Raw genomic sequence first — 15,470 nt, 5'->3', positions numbered from 1 at the left:
CTGTAAGGGAAGTGTTTGGTTGCGCTTTATTTAAATTTATATATTGTATCATTGAAAATATAGACAATGACCTATATTTAATTTTCTTATTATTTTTTTGAAATTATAAATAAACAATTGCGAAGGTTTTTAAAGAGGGGTTCAGGGCAATTTGGTAAAAGAAACTGCTCTCCTCTTCTTCTAGCTGAAGGCCGGCGAAGAACTGGAGGATAAATTCGAATTTAAGACGAAATTGCCCTTGGCTGGGTCCAAAAAATGGCGAAGGGACTGCAGCAGCAGGCCGGAGGGCAAAATCTTCCGGCGGACGTGACGGCGCTGATTGATCAACTGGAGCGGCACTGCTTGGCTCCTGATGGGTCTCTCGTCTCCAAATCTGCCTACTACGATCTCCAATTGGTACCTCAGAAACAGAAAAAAAAAAAAAACTCTTCTTTCATTTTTACTCTCTGTTTGGTTGCTGAGAAAATGGAGAAAAGATAGGGAAATGCAAGTGAAGATTTGAATAGTTTTTAAAATCTACTGGATTTGAAAATGCATTGAAATGTTTGGTTGGAAACTTCTATTTTTTCTCTCGAGGTTTCCGGGGATCAAAAGAGTGTTGATGTGATTCATAAATTATGTTCGTATGACTGGTTTGGATTGCTACAATTGAGGGTTGTTTACCTCGTATTGGTTTTTCATCTTGTTCAATTTTCCTCTGGTTGCTGAGTAATTGATTGAAAACTAAAATAAAAGTTCAAAATTTTGGTTTTATTTTTTCAATTTTCTTCTAGTTTTTGGGTAGTCACACATAGGCTAATGGGAGAAATTGGAAGTACTACAACGGAGCATTATCTGCCTCAGATTGATCTGTTATTTCACTCACTTTCTGTTTGGTTGTTGGGAAAAATAAGAAGAAGAAATTTGAAATTTGAATTGTAGGTTTTTAGTTGTTTGGGGCCTAAGAAACCAAAAGCTCTACTCAGCTGGTATTATAGAGTTATTTGGCTTACTTGAGGCGAGGTTTGCATGGTCTGGACGCCAAAATGAAAAAAATATAAATTTGTTTTCCTCAGTTTCTGTGCTACCAGAGAAGGGCCAGTCTCAGTTTATAATTTACATTATTCCATCTTATTAAAATGACAATGATTAGATATTATTTCTCTTTGTGGATTGATATTGCAGGCAAGAGAGGAGATGGCAAGAGAGAGGCTTCGCTATTTTGAAGCCATGGTAAAGTTCTTTTAAATATATATATATATTTGAGGTTTTAAACTTGTTTTGTAGAATTTGGGTTTGTGTTTTTTAATTTTTTAATATTTGATTGAATGAATTGTTCTTATTAGTTCATTTATACCAAATGTGGTGTTTTTGGTGGGTGACATAAGGCAATCTACTGCGAAGCAATTGCAATGGTGGAAGAGTATCAACAGGCTGTGTCAGTGGCAAATCTTGGAGGAATTCGGGATGTTCAGGGACTATATCCACAACTAGGCTTGAAGAATTCTCCTCAGGTTTTGATTTCCTTTCACTTGGAATTGTCTTACTTTAAGAAGAAAGTTAACAGTCGTGTTCAGTAAACGGTTTCAATTCTAGTCCAGACAAAATATTGTATTTATGTATCATGTAATCCTTATTAAAGTAGAGGAAGACAATGGGAAGTATTCAATTAGTTTGGTCTTATTGGCCATAATTATATATCATATGATTGGAGCTACCGTCTTTTTATTTATATAATGCAAGTGGATGTGGCACATGCCATGCAAAATGTAATATAAGATACATAAGGTGACACTAGATGGAATTCTAAAAGGGAATGTGGTGAAGCTACATTTTGGCATTGATTGCATGGTTATCAGAATATATAATAGAAAGCTAATGAGTAATTTTCTTCAATAGGAGGTCAAATATTGCATTTCTTTTTCAGGTATGATAATGTTGGTTATTCTTGCCAGACAATTATATGGCTTTGAATTAATAGAATCGAGCTAAAATATGTAATAAACTTCAGGTTTATGAAACTCTAGAGCATCGACTGGTTGTTGCAGAAGCAGCTCAAAGATTGAGGCTTCCTCTTATTTCCAAAGATGGTGAAATTCATGAGGAAGAAATTGAGAAATGGAGTATAATGTCACGAAGCTCTCTTGATAGTACAAGTACCAGCATCACAATCAGTTCAAGCTCAAATTCCACTAACTATACAAATAGTTCTGTTAATATCACAGCAGAAAGGGCAAGTAATGCACTTTCTCTTGGTACTGATACATCAGAACCTGAAGTTGGTGGTGTTCCCAACCGCTTTCTAGGAATAACACCTGCTTATTTATGGCAAACTCAGCTCCAACAAACACCCTTATCAATGGTATGATATTCCATATACTGATAAAATATGAAATGCTTATAATAAGGTTCTTGTTTTCTGAAATTATTATCTGTATCGACCTGCATGATGGTTACTGAATGTTCTGTTGTTGGGTTGATTGTTTGGCTCTAATGTCATTTCTTCTCTTTTCTCTTCTTTAATTATTAGGAATTAAAGTGAGTTCTGACATTTGAAAACTTCTCTTCACTTTGCAATTGTAGGATATGACAGACTACCAGATGTCACTTTCTCGTGAGATTGAGTCACGTTTAAAAGCTAAATGTGACAAGTTGGCTGATGTTTTTGTAATGGATGACATTGGTAGGTCTTATGTAATCTGTCTGTTGATGCACAGATGTGCACCCCCCCTTCCCTTTTCATCCCTTCTACAGTTCTACGTGTATATGTGTGTTGTAGAATTTATTTGTGTGTGTGTGTGTGTATAAAGTTTGTACACCTCTAGCTTTAGCATCCCTCAGTAACATGGGGGCTATGTCTGTGATCACCTTTTATGATAAGTAGCCTCTGTTTGATCATGTTCCATCTGACCTAAAAATGGTTTTGATCTTCATGTTAAGATTGTTGATCTGGATCTTACCATTATGGTGATTCAGGTCCAAAATAATGAGATCAACTGCCATAATGCATGAATTTTTCTGGTGTCTTTTGCGGTTAATGATTAAGGGAGGGCTATCTATTCTTGAAAATAGGTTACACATATACTAATTTTGTTTAACAAGGAACTAGTAGCAAGATTTGCCTATAAATAAAAATGTTATGTGAATAAAGTTAGGCCTTCCTTTGGTGCTGCAGATTCTTCATCACGTAGTCAAAACTCAAGTGCTCGGCTTCCAGAAAGGTATGAAATTCTCTTTTTTAGAATTATCTAGACATTTTCCTTTGTGTGGATCACATAAGGAGATGCTATTTTCTGATCACTAGCTGTTCTACATAAAATAGGATCTCAGTGGTAAAATTTCGTCCTTGTTCTGTATGCTTGTAATTTTTTTAGATGATTTAAATTTAAAAGGTTTGATGGTTCAACAGCTGCTCTGAGATTTAACCTGTGGATTCTAGTCCTAAAAAACCTGAATTGATGCCTGCAACTCAGTTCATAATTCATAACATGAACAAAGTTAAATTTGGGAATGGCTGATTTCATTACTGTGAATCTGCCACTTCCCTTTCCAGACCTTAGTTATTGGTTTTAACTTGATGGATAGTCTTGGTTGTTAGAACATAGAAGGTAACTAGATGAAAATTGGATGATCAGAACTTAGAAGGTTTTCTTCCATTGGGGAGGGACAAAAATGTCAAGGGGGAAAGGGGTTTCTCAGATAACGAAAGACATGCACAGAGGGTTTCTTAACGGGTCATTTCCCTTTTAAGCCTGTTTACTCCTCTCATTTTTCATTCAATCAGGGTGAAGTTAATCATTGAGGAGATTGAAAGGGAAGAAGCTGCTTTGCGGGAGGACCTCTATTCTGCTGATAGAAAGTTTGCAGAATACTACAATGTATGTATATCTGTTCTTTGTTTCAAACTTATTCTAGTGTTGATTACTTGTTTTCTAATGTATATCTCTCCCTCTCTGTCCCAGTTTATGTGTGAGTCTTAACGTATGTGTCTCAGTGTGATTTTGTTACTTTATTGTGTAAATTTCATTATCATAAAATGGGGAATATGTGCATTGTGATACTATGTGACCTGTGATTCATTTTGCCCCACTAGGTCTTAGAGCAGATACTTGGAGTGCTTATTAAGCTTGTCAAAGATTTGAAATTGCAACATCAACATAAATATGTAAGTTTCTCCATTTCAGTTCATTCTAATGTTTAAAGATGTATTTGAGTATCATAATTAACATTATGCTTTGTGTCTGGTAAATCCAATTTCTTTATGATTATGTTCTTTTTTCCTTGGAGGAACTTTGAAACTTATTATATCTTGCTTTCTTTTATAGGATGAACTACAAAAAACTTGGCTATGTAAAAGGTGTGAGACCATGAGTGCAAAATTGAGGTTTGTTGCTTCAGCTGCTATTTTCTGACATTAGTTCTTTTTTCCTTAGCCTTCATTCTTTCATATTTAATTCAGAAAATTCTTTGCAAAGTTAAGCAAAAAGCAGTCTCTAAGAATTGAGAGTAAGTTAATCGTTTGAAGCTTGTAAAAGGGTTTTTGAATGAAAGAAAAACACAACAAAATTATGATAACAGCCCCCTCTGTGCAATTGAAGTGGCTAATCAATGACACCATTTCCGGACTGCCAATGTTGCCTCAACCTGTGTGTAGTGGACTAAGGTTTGGTTCTGTATTCTTGGTTTTCCATATTCCAAGTATGCCCATAGTTTGGGAACTAGAAGCAATGCACATGCTTTGCTTGTGTCTTTTATCAATAAATTAACAAAAGTTATTATCAATAAATTAAAAAGAAGACTAAGATGAAGATTACAAAATTTACAGACCTGAGGTAACAGAGGAGGTTAAGGGATAAAAAAGTTATAGTTAGTTATTTTTGAGAGACCGTTAAAGAACAGAGGAGAGACAAGCATCATGTTCACTTTCCTTTTAGTAGAAACAGGAATTTTGATTTTAGTGGTATTTGTTGTTTTGACATAATTTCTTTCATATTATTGAATATGAAACAGCCTTGGGATTACTACTGATCAGCTCTATGGCATTTACTTGTCCTCCAGCTCATTATATGAACCAAATTATTTATATGTATCATATTTGCTGCAAATTGTTGGTTTTAAGTGCCATTGGTAGATAATGTTTGATTTATATATATGATGAAAATCATGTGCTAATTATGCTTAACAGCCCCTTCCATCTGATTATTATCTTAGGGTTTTGGAGCATATTCTCCTCCTTGAAACTTACACTCAGGATTCGATACCGGCACTCCATAAAATAAGGTGTTAACAAATGACATTTTTCAGTTATATATTCAGCTTCGATTCAAATATGGGCATTGATCAGGCTGACTCTTGTTTGCAGGAAGTATCTTCTTGAGGCTACAGAAGAAGCTTCAATTGCATACAATAAAGCAGTATGTTTCTCCCTTCCTGTGATTTGAGTACACATCAATCCTTGGGTCCCATTTTGTCCTCTTCACTCAACGTGTGTGGGTTGCATAAACTTGAAGCACCAACATGAAAAAATATAAATCAATTTAAAAAAATATATATATGACAGGCTTCTAAGAAATTTGTTGACTATTGGTAGAAGTGTTCTTTTGGAGGGAGTCATTGATGGTGGAAGAGCCATTGGCTTGGATGCTTAGGCATTTTGGTCCTGTTTTTAATAGAATAAAATACCTGAATTAATTGCTGAGTTCTATATCACTTGGCCTTAGCAATGTGACATTGTTGATATTGCAAATCTAGGTAATTAAACGCATTAGGACCTGCATCATATAAATCAGCCATTCCGCAATGTCGGCAATGATTATAGTTCTCTTTCTTCTTTAAACATCGTCACTATCCAGAATCCTAGACTTCACTGATTCATTAATTCCCTCTCTTAATTAATCATTATTTTCCAATAATACATGAGGAAAACTTCCCTATTATTAAAACAGTGAATTGTTTTTCTTTTCTGACAAGATTAAGAAGCTGAGTTCTAATTAACAATATCTAATCAATTCCTGCCCATTGCACTACAACCTTTACACCCTGCCACAATTGCATCCCACCAGCCCCATTACTGAATATCTTACCCTTTCGATTTTTGTACCAGGTGACACGCCTTAGAGAGTACCAAGGTGTTGATCCTCACTTTGATACAATTGCAAGGCAGTACCACGAAATTGTAAAGGTAACCAAATTTGCTTACCATAATTCTTCCCTGGTGACTCTTGCAGTTCTAATCTTGAGTTTCCTCGCAGAAATTGGAGAACATGCAATGGACGATACACCAAGTCGAAATGGACCTCAAACGTCTACCTGATCATCCCAGCACATAAAATACTCTTATCCCATATGGTACATCTGCCCAAATGATTTTCCTTTTTTTCCTTTTCTTTTGTTTTGTGGCTTCAGACATCAAATGAAATTCATCATCAGTCCATTGAATGTTCTTTCTTTGTGATAGTAAATGGCTGTGAAAAACAAGTGTTTTAGGGCTTTTGTAAGGAGATTCTTGATTTCTCTGCTTTATTCCATTAATTTGGCCAGTGTGTGGAACTGATATGGATCATACATAGAGTTCTATAAAGAAATGAGATAGTGTGATGATGGCACTCTATATATGGCAATGCTATATACATTATAATATGTTAATCCTAAGGGGTAGCTCAGTTGGTCCAACGTTGGATTTGTTCCTCAATGATCATCAATTCGTCTCCCCTCAGGGCCACTGAAAGCTTACCTGGTCATTAACTTTAGGGCCCTGTGGAATAAGTCGAGGTAAGTGTAAACTGGCCCGGACATCCTCGAATATTAAAAAAAAAAAAAAAAAAAAAAAAAACAAACATTGGAATATGTTATTTGAATGGCTGATCAGCCATATGAGATTTTTCTAAATGAGAGATTTTATCAAGAAGAGAAAGTTTCTCTATATTCAAGTTTTCAACCTTATATTGTTACTTTCTTTATTCAAAGGAGAATGAAAGTGTCTCTATATCCAAGTTTTCAATCTTATCTAGTTACTTTCTTTATTCAGAGGATAATGAGAATGAGAATTTTCAATCTTATCTTGTTACTTTTTTTTATTCAAAGGACAAAGTTTTAGACATGGACTCTTATTTTCAAGCTTTGTATTCAACTTACTATTTTCCTTATGCAATCTTTTCCTGTCAAGAAAAACTTTTTCAAAAGCTGAATAAAAACTTTCTTTTCTTCGAATTCCATGTTATCATGATTAAGAACAAATGCAGGAATAAAAGAAAAATGAAAAGAATTTTCGCTTGATCTGATACCACTTGAAAAAAAATTTAATGTCTAATTTTGATATAATGAAACTACCTGGAAGGGGTGAGTCTCTAAATCAATTCACAAATTATACTTTATTATCAATTTTCAATTAGTTTATTAATCCCCATAAATGAACATGGATATAATTAAATTCAATATATTTAATTATTATAATTTAAATTTTTTTATTAAATATATTTATTATTAGAGAAAGTGAAATAAATTTAAAATAAATAAGAGGCCTATAAAGGTTTTAGGCTAGGCCCTGAAAAATTTTGAGAAAATAAAATAGTAAGAAAAAGTGGAAGAAAATAAAAAATAGATTTAAAATCAATAATTTTATATATTTTTTTAGATTTATTTTACTTATATTATGTTTGGTCCTCAAAAAATATCAAAGAAAAAAAAATATTAAGAAAAATAAATTTTTTGTATTTGGTTGTTCTATGAAAAAAAAAATATAATTAAAATTACTTAAAAACTTATATATTTAAAATTATTTAATTTTTATATCCATAAGTTAAAATAGGTAAAATAAGTTTGAAGTAGAAAATGAAAATAATTTATAGACTTTTAATTTATTTTTTATTTTATTTTATTGTATATTTTTTTATATTTTATTTTTCTTATATTTTTTGAATCAAACATAGCCCAGTTTTCTCTATTATATAAAGATTAAATAATTTTAAAATATATAAAATTTTAATTAATTTTAATTATATTTAATTTTCTTTAAAAAAATTTACGGTGAAACAAAATATATAAAAAAAAAATCATTTTTCTTAAATTTTTTTTTCCGGAAACACATGATTATAATGAATTTTAAATTAATGTAGAATATATTTGATGAAATTTTAAATTTCAAAACAATACTTTTGTTATTAACTTATTAGAATGAAATTATACTTATTAAATTAATATACTTTTACGAGCGGGGACGTGGAAACTTCTCGAGGCTTTAATCGGGTATTTAAGTAGCAGCGGTCAAATTTGACCTCCCGAGATTGCGAATTTCCCAATAGATTTGGTGTGGTCGAAGATTAGGGTTAGGGTTTGGTGCGAGTGAGAAGATGATCGAGGTGGTGTTGAACGATCGGTTGGGGAAGAAGGTGAGGGTGAAGTGCAACGACGACGACACTATCGGTGACCTCAAGAAGCTGGTGGCTGCTCAGACCGGCACCAGATCCGACAAGATCAGGATTCAGAAGTGGTACACCATTTACAAGGACCACATCACCCTCAAGGACTACGAGATCCACGACGGCATGGGCCTCGAGCTCTACTACAACTAGACCTCCTCCGTATGCCTACTCCTTCAATCTCTCTGTTCTCAATAAATAGTTATAATTTCACATGTTTTTTTTTTTTTCCTGATTGAATTCTTGGTCATTAAAAGGTGGGTTTCGATGATTATTTCGATTTATGATGTTGTGAAGTTGTATTAAAAACGCTTTTCCCGAGTTGTTTCTTTGAATATACCTAGATGCATGGGTGGAATTGTTTTTTTGAAAAATTAGGGTAATTATTGCTTGCTGTTGGCAATCGCTGAATGTTAAATATCAGTACTCATAATGTATTTGGTGAAATTTTTGGTAATTGTGGTGATTTGGAGGGTTTTGTCTGGGCTCAAAATTGACCATCGTGTATCTCAATTTTTGTTTCATATTCTTGTAAGAGTTGTGATTGTTGATGCTTAGGTGCTGAGAAACTGTCAATTTCTCTGGATGGAGTATTATTACTCTATAATGTTTGTAAAGGTTTATGCCCTCTTTATGCTATTCTATCGATGGTTCAGTGTTATTTTAGATGCACATACGCAAATTTTGAAGCATCTGTTCCAATTTTCACCTTTGGACTTGGGTTTTTTTCTTAATATGTAAAGAAATAATATGCTAAAGCATCACGGTGAACCCTATTTCCTATTCTCAAGGTGTTGAATAGATTTAAGTCTAATAGGGGAATATTTGTCTGGGTCTATTAAAGTCAATGTTGATGCATTTGGATGATTTCTGCTACCTGTCTGGCCTTCGTCTAAAGGAGTCCTAGACCCCAGAGCTTGTTAACTTTTGTCCAGATCTTGTAGAGCCAAAAGAAAATTAGAGTCTAGGTAAAGACATGGAAAAGATTGTACCTCTTAACCAAGCCTAGCGTGTTTCCATATGGTGTTGTAACGGGAAACATAGAAGCATTTTTCTCCCTTGCACTTTATGTTCTTAATTTTTTATGAGTCATTAATGTAGTCTATTTTATTTATTGGAATCAAGTTCGAGGAAGAGAGATTGATGAAATCCATCATCTGTCAAGTTGAGCAAGTTTTTGCTTAAGATTGGTTCTTAAAATGTCTAATGTCCTTTAGATTTGTGCATGAAGGGCAAATTTTGGTTGTTCACTAATAATTTTCAACACTTAAAAAGAACATCATGGATATGGACATGATCCATCTTGCCTATCCAAAAAAAGAAAGGGAATATGGTGCATCTTGTTAATGGATGTTGAAATTAATGGTTATGCATGAAATTGTGTTTTTCTTGGACACTACAAATCGTGCACCTTTGCAATCTTACATAAATCAATTCTGCAACAAGTGAATTGAAATGGTTGTCAACTCTTTGTTGGAATGCTGCTCTTACCTTCTGACTTTATGCCAGACTTTTGTCCTTTCCGAGCAGCTGAAGAATATAGATTTCATGCTTTCATTTACTTACACACATTTGAAAAGGATTCTTGACCCAGTTATTCTGTTACCTCCATGTATGCTGCTTGTGATTTTTTATTAATAAACTTGTGGATCTTGTTTAACAGATACTGCTCATTGCAACCTGATATTTTGTGCTTTCCTATTTTGCAGGTCAATAAAAATGCATTGGGGAGCTAGGGGTCTCTGATTCTGCCTATGGAATATGTGTGAATTAGATCTCTTAAGAAACAATGGAGCTTAGAAACTATTCTTGTGCTCTCCAATTTATCTGTTAATGGATAAGCATGTCTATACTCTTTAAACATACTGCTGACCTGATAACACATATGTCTGTTACTGCTTATTAGTTCTTGTTTGATGCATGCTCATTACTGCTAATTTGTGCTCTGCCCCCATTAGAGGGATATTACCTTTTCTTTTAGGAGGATTTCTTGTATTGTTCATGGGTTTTTTGGGGTTGGTTTAGGACTAGTATTAATCCAGGATGCTGTTTTGGGGCAAACTTTCAACTAGATTCAATCCACTTGAATTAAGCTTTTAGGCTAGGGGATGGGGATAAGATTCTGGATTTCTCGTCCAATCTTTCCCTGTGTGATCATCTCATTCCCATCAACAATTATATTTTGGTTGGTTGGATAAATTGTTGAAGGCCAACTTGTTTGTATTGGTTGTTGGTGAACCTCTTGATGAGCTTTAGTGAAGCAGGAAGAAACCAATTTTTTTGTAATAATTTTAATATTGACTTGTTCACTAAATGGATTAGAAGGAGGTGATATGATTGATCCTGGTTCGATGTATTTTAACGATATGTTTATTTGGGGTTATTGGCATTGGGAGTTAAAAATTATTTTTATAGACATTTATGACACATTTATCAACCCAATTTTTTTCACATGCTAAGGACTCTTTCTTAGTCAACCTTTCTTTTTAGTCCTTAGAAAAGCAAAGTAACAAGCAATCACGATTATAGGAACACCCTTCCCAAAGTAACAAGCAATCACGATTACAGGAACACCCTTCTCAACTCGTATTATTCAACTCTGCAAGATATAAAATTGTCTTCTAAAGTGTCTCAACACTTGGCCTGAGTTAGAGTACAATGCTTAATCTCCTAAGCATTTAAAGACATTCTCCTATCCTCTGTCTTAGAGATGCAAGGGCCTTTTAAATGACCTATCCAGTTACAATTCAAAATTCAAAACCAAGGAGCCTGCTTGGTGGTTATGCAACTACCATAACAACTTGCACCAACCATCAACACCACAACCATGTTTGTTGAATGTTGTCCTGATCACTCACTTGTTGTCACTAGCTAGTTGCTATCTGAACTAGCAGCATGCACCAACTAGCTGACCAGACGTCTGGTGCATCAGTGTGTCTTCCCTACATTGATGTATGAGCTCATGCCATGTCAAGGTGCCCATGGCCTGAGCATGTGTCTAGCTCCCTCTGTCAGGTCAAGCTCCGTAGCAAGGAGCCATGGCATTGCGCCCATGGTTGTTCTTGGTGCGTAGGGCATTGCGCCCCTGTGTCATGCATAGTCCTCATGGGCCCGAGTCAGTTGCACGTCTAGTGCCCCATCTAAACATGGTGTTGCGCCCATGGTTTTTCCAATTGGCTCCCTGCACAAGGCTTATGCGCCCTTGTGCCAGCGCGGGGGAGGAGGTAAGCCGCACCAGGTCCCATGCCGTTGCGGCCATGGGGTGCACGCTACACGTCATGGAGCCCATGTATGCGTGCTTGAGTGTCGTCCGTGTGGCCTAGGCATGCCCAAAGTCATGCCATGGTGCCCCTTTGGTGCAGTCAAGGCCTTCCCTTGGTGCCCCCTTGATTAACCTACCCCTCCCCATTAAAGAGCAATACGGGCCATTCTCCAAGATGGTTGGAGAAGACATCACACCTACTTGAGGAGACAAAATAAAATATTTAAATAATTATAAATTATATTCCATAATAAATCTCACCTTCCATATGCACTAGCTCCATAGTCCACATAAACCTGGTGGGCGCTAAGTGCGCGCGAGTGTGGCCTAGTGCGCACACGACGTTCGTCTGATGCGTGTGTGGTACCTGTTTGGCTCGTTCACGGTGCATGCATGGTGTCTGTTTGGCTCGCATATGACCTCATCATTTTAACTTTTGGAGTTTGAACCGTCAAACCTTCATGATATCCTTGCTCTTCGTCTAGACTCCCATTGCTGTAAGGCCTACCCATGAGGCCCTTTTCTCCAACGTTAGGTCAAGAGGCTAAGGGGCGACCATAGCTCCCACTTGCAAAAGTGGGAGCTCTCTCCCAACTGGGCAACTTGCCCTCATGCTAGATATTATTCTTGTACTAGATATTATCCTAAAGGCTAAAGCTTTAATTTTAATTATATAATTTTCAAATAAATTTAATTGTCTCATTTTCAAATTCCATATTATTTGATAATATATATATATATATATATATATATATATATATATATATATAAAACATGATAACCTTCTTAATACGCTCTTAAATATTTGAGAAATATAAGCTTATAAACAGTATGGACATCTAAATAAGTCATAAATATTTTTAAATAAAAAGAACAGTTAAATGCATGATCACTTTTTATCTATGTAGTACATTAAAAAATAAATAAATCACTATTCATTTTGTTTAATTAGTTATGATTATTTTTATTAGAATTTTCATTATTATTTTTCAATATTTACATAAAATCTCACCACCAATATTTTCTTCATTTCCCATACTTTCATTATATATATATAAACACCTCTATAATCTTAAAGCTTTTGGGCTAAGCATTCTCAAAGACAGGTGTAAAATTGTTTTTGTTTTCGAGTATATAGGAACACCGATATATCTATGATCTTAAAGTTTTTGAGGCAATCGTTCTTTAAACAGATTTTAAATAGTTTTCATTAAGAAAATATAGTTTTTTTTATATATAAAAATTGTTTTTTTTTAAATATGTTTTAAAAAGAATTTTGTTTATTTGTTTTCACTTATTTTTTAAATGTATTTTAAAAAATAATTATTCATGATTAAAATAAAAATATTACAGATAAATTAAATTTTTAGATAGAACTATTTTTAAAATACTTATATCTAAAAAGTGATTATTTTAGTCAAATTTTTTTCTTATATATATAAAAGTACTTAAGATTGTAAAAATAATAATTATTCTAAAATCATAATAAAATATTTTTATAATAATAATAATAATAAAAATCCCTCCCACTTATAAATTGATTGAAACTAGAAATTGACTCTCACTAAAAAATTTGGGCTTAGGTTATTTCAAAACCAAAAACCTATAAACTAATAATTGTTTTGAAAAACAATTTAAAAAAAAATATTTTGTAAAACATATGGGTGTTGAGAAGTTGAAATGTTTTTCAAAAATATTATATTATCCCTTTTTCAAAAATAAAACTTTTTTTTAAATTTTTGAAATATGGTTTTTTTTTTTTTTTTTTTTTAAGAATAGAAAATTATTTTCAAAAGGGATCACTAAACAGCCCTATATTTCGTTCGAGTACAACTCACGGGATGCCAATCAGGAAAATAAGAGATGCTATTTTTTGAACGTGGGCAGAAGCCGCAGAACCAAAGTAGCGCGTAGCACAAATGTGGGCCACAGGAATCCTTGATTGATACAATGAGCTCAATGGGAAAGGAGGGTGGTGTCCACGCTCTCACGTTAGTCACAGGAGTCAAAACTGTCTTTGATTTCTACAACTTACCGGATTCTCCTGGAAAGGCCTAGATTAGTGGGGCCATGCTCCCACCGACCCCAACCCCGATCCACGGAATTTCTCTCCAATACGTAGTACCCAAGCTAGCTGGTAGTTGGGTTGGGTAGTGCGTTAACTCTACGCGATTAAACGCCACGTCATCATACACCATACATCGTGGCCGTCCAATACTTAATCGTGATCGTCCATTCCGACTCTACTTCTACCACTACCTAACCCTAGTTAATTCTGCTGGCTATGATTAAACCGCCATAAACCCCTATATATACCCCCCCGCCTCGAGATATTTTCATAGCTCATCGTTTCCGTCAAAGGTTTCAAAGGAGTAGGCTACGCCTCAGGTAACAAATACTAATCCTACGCTTATTGGTTCTGCAGATTTTGTTTGGGCGGTGAGAAAATATGATATGGTTTTGTGGAAAGAGAATAAGATGAACGTCCTTGTAGGGTTTTGTTCCTACTATTAATTGGATGCTGTTGGAATTCAAGTATCACATGTGTATATGTATTCTTGCTGAATTTTTCTTTGTTTAGAGAAGAAAATTTGGAGAGAAATCATTTAAGGTTTTCTGAAATTTGTGGGGGTGATTGACGATTTTTCTTGTCTTTCTCCGGCTCTCAACGAACAGACCAGCTTTCATTGCCCGTGTTTCTAGTTTTCATCCAGCAAAGTACATGGTTGAACTTGATCTCCAGATTCCATCTGCTTTTGGTACGTTAATCTCGCCCTGAATTGATTTGTATTTTCTAGAGTCTGATATGTGTTGGGCTGATTGTGATGGTGATGGGGATTCTTGAGTGCAGATCCATTTGCTGAGGCCAAGGACTCAGGGGCGCCTGGGGCAAAAGAGTATGTACACATTCGTATACAGCAGAGGAATGGAAAGAAGAGCCTGACTACTGTCCAAGGACTGAAGAAGGATTACAGTTACGAGAAGATCCTCAAGGATCTCAAGAAGGAGTTCTGCTGCAATGGGAATGTTGTGCAGGACAAAGAGCTTGGCAAGGTATAGCATCAAGTTCATGTACAACAACACCAAAAGGCCCATATCACTTGTTTTGATATTGAGGGTTTGACAATTAACAAACGGTGTGTGTTTGTTATGGTGCAGGTTATTCAACTGCAAGGTGATCAGCGAAAGAACGTGTCCAATTTTCTTGTCCAGGTAATTATCATCAACACCCACCATAGAGATTATTTGTTGACCCATATCCTGATGATGGGTATTGTGATTTTTACAGGCTGGGCTTGTGAAGAAGGAGCAGATCAAGATACATGGTTTTTGAGGAATTGGGATAGTTGTAATTGTAGAGGTGCTTTAGGGTGGGTCAGCTGAGGAGTAGTGGCTTGTTATAATAACAGCTGGTCTGCACCTGATAAAAAGAGTAGTAGTTTGTCATCCTTGTAAGGTGTTTTCTCTGCATGTTCTCCCTGCCAAAAGGATTTAGTTTGTGTTTGCTGGTATTATTTCAATTGGATGTACTGGATTTACCTTATATATAATGATAATGATAATGGATGGTTTCATTCTAATCTTGGTGTGTCTGATAAAACAAACACACACACGCTTCTGATTCAATTGAATTCCCTTTTGGGTTATTATCTGATCTGACCTTAAAGGGTCTTCAATCCCTTTTGGCCTGTGTTTCTGACCTCAAAGGAGCCCTCATTAATGTGATCCCTCCATTGGCAGTCCTATTTTTATCTTTCATATCACACAACACCCTTTCATCCTTCATGCAGACGCACAACCTCCTTGTTGTG

At 35.0% G+C, this 15,470-nt stretch overlaps 3 protein-coding genes across 4 annotated transcripts; all 3 read left to right on the top strand.

The window, feature by feature from the left end:
• The first annotated feature begins 146 nt into the window (after positions 1-146).
• On the top strand, positions 147-6,584 carry LOC117909651 (AUGMIN subunit 4). The gene is made up of 13 exons (XM_034823743.1): positions 147-396; positions 1,165-1,212; positions 1,368-1,493; positions 1,991-2,341; positions 2,563-2,662; positions 3,155-3,200; positions 3,764-3,857; positions 4,073-4,144; positions 4,305-4,363; positions 5,191-5,259; positions 5,342-5,393; positions 6,083-6,160; positions 6,231-6,584. Exons 1-13 carry the CDS (start codon positions 256-258, stop codon positions 6,306-6,308), a joined length of 1,314 nt encoding a protein of 437 aa, XP_034679634.1. The 5' UTR covers positions 147-255; the 3' UTR covers positions 6,309-6,584.
• A 1,669-nt stretch (positions 6,585-8,253) lies between these two features.
• LOC117908065 (ubiquitin-like protein 5) lies at positions 8,254-10,370 on the top strand. The gene is made up of 2 exons (XM_034821722.1): positions 8,254-8,558; positions 10,106-10,370. Exon 1 carries the CDS (start codon positions 8,328-8,330, stop codon positions 8,547-8,549), a length of 222 nt encoding a protein of 73 aa, XP_034677613.1. The 5' UTR covers positions 8,254-8,327; the 3' UTR covers positions 8,550-8,558; positions 10,106-10,370.
• Positions 10,371-13,947: 3,577 nt separating this feature from the next.
• LOC117908422 (protein translation factor SUI1 homolog) lies at positions 13,948-15,239 on the top strand. Of its 2 annotated transcripts, XM_034822001.1 has the most exons (5): positions 13,948-14,046; positions 14,335-14,417; positions 14,510-14,712; positions 14,818-14,871; positions 14,948-15,239. In XM_034822001.1, the coding sequence occupies exons 2-5, from the start codon at positions 14,381-14,383 to the stop codon at positions 14,990-14,992; spliced, it is 339 nt and encodes a 112-aa protein (XP_034677892.1). In that variant the 5' UTR covers positions 13,948-14,046; positions 14,335-14,380; the 3' UTR covers positions 14,993-15,239. The 2 variants fall into 2 exon arrangements, with proteins under 2 accessions (XP_034677892.1, XP_034677893.1); XM_034822002.1 differs by lacking the exon at positions 13,948-14,046 and having other exon boundaries at positions 14,082-14,417.
• Positions 15,240-15,470: the final 231 nt, after the last annotated feature.

The sequence above is a fragment of the Vitis riparia genome, chromosome 19 (genome assembly GCF_004353265.1).
Source record: "Vitis riparia cultivar Riparia Gloire de Montpellier isolate 1030 chromosome 19, EGFV_Vit.rip_1.0, whole genome shotgun sequence".
NCBI classification, from domain to species: Eukaryota; Viridiplantae; Streptophyta; class Magnoliopsida; order Vitales; family Vitaceae; genus Vitis; species Vitis riparia.
Note: the sequence above shows the minus strand (reverse complement) of the source record. Positions and strands in the feature narration are given on the sequence as shown.

Coding starts and splice junctions, on each gene's coding strand:
- LOC117909651 (XM_034823743.1), top strand. CDS start 256: ATGGCGAAGGGACTGCAGCAGCAGGCCGGAGGGCAAAATCTTCCGGCG. Junction 4,145..4,304: donor TGCAACATCAACATAAATAT/GTAAGTTTCTCC, acceptor TTTCTTTTATAG/GATGAACTACAAAAAACTTG. Junction 5,394..6,082: donor CAATTGCATACAATAAAGCA/GTATGTTTCTCC, acceptor TTTTTGTACCAG/GTGACACGCCTTAGAGAGTA.
- LOC117908065 (XM_034821722.1), top strand. CDS start 8,328: ATGATCGAGGTGGTGTTGAACGATCGGTTGGGGAAGAAGGTGAGGGTG.
- LOC117908422 (XM_034822001.1), top strand. CDS start 14,381: ATGGTTGAACTTGATCTCCAGATTCCATCTGCTTTTG. Junction 14,418..14,509: donor CCAGATTCCATCTGCTTTTG/GTACGTTAATCT, acceptor TCTTGAGTGCAG/ATCCATTTGCTGAGGCCAAG. Junction 14,872..14,947: donor TGTCCAATTTTCTTGTCCAG/GTAATTATCATC, acceptor TGATTTTTACAG/GCTGGGCTTGTGAAGAAGGA.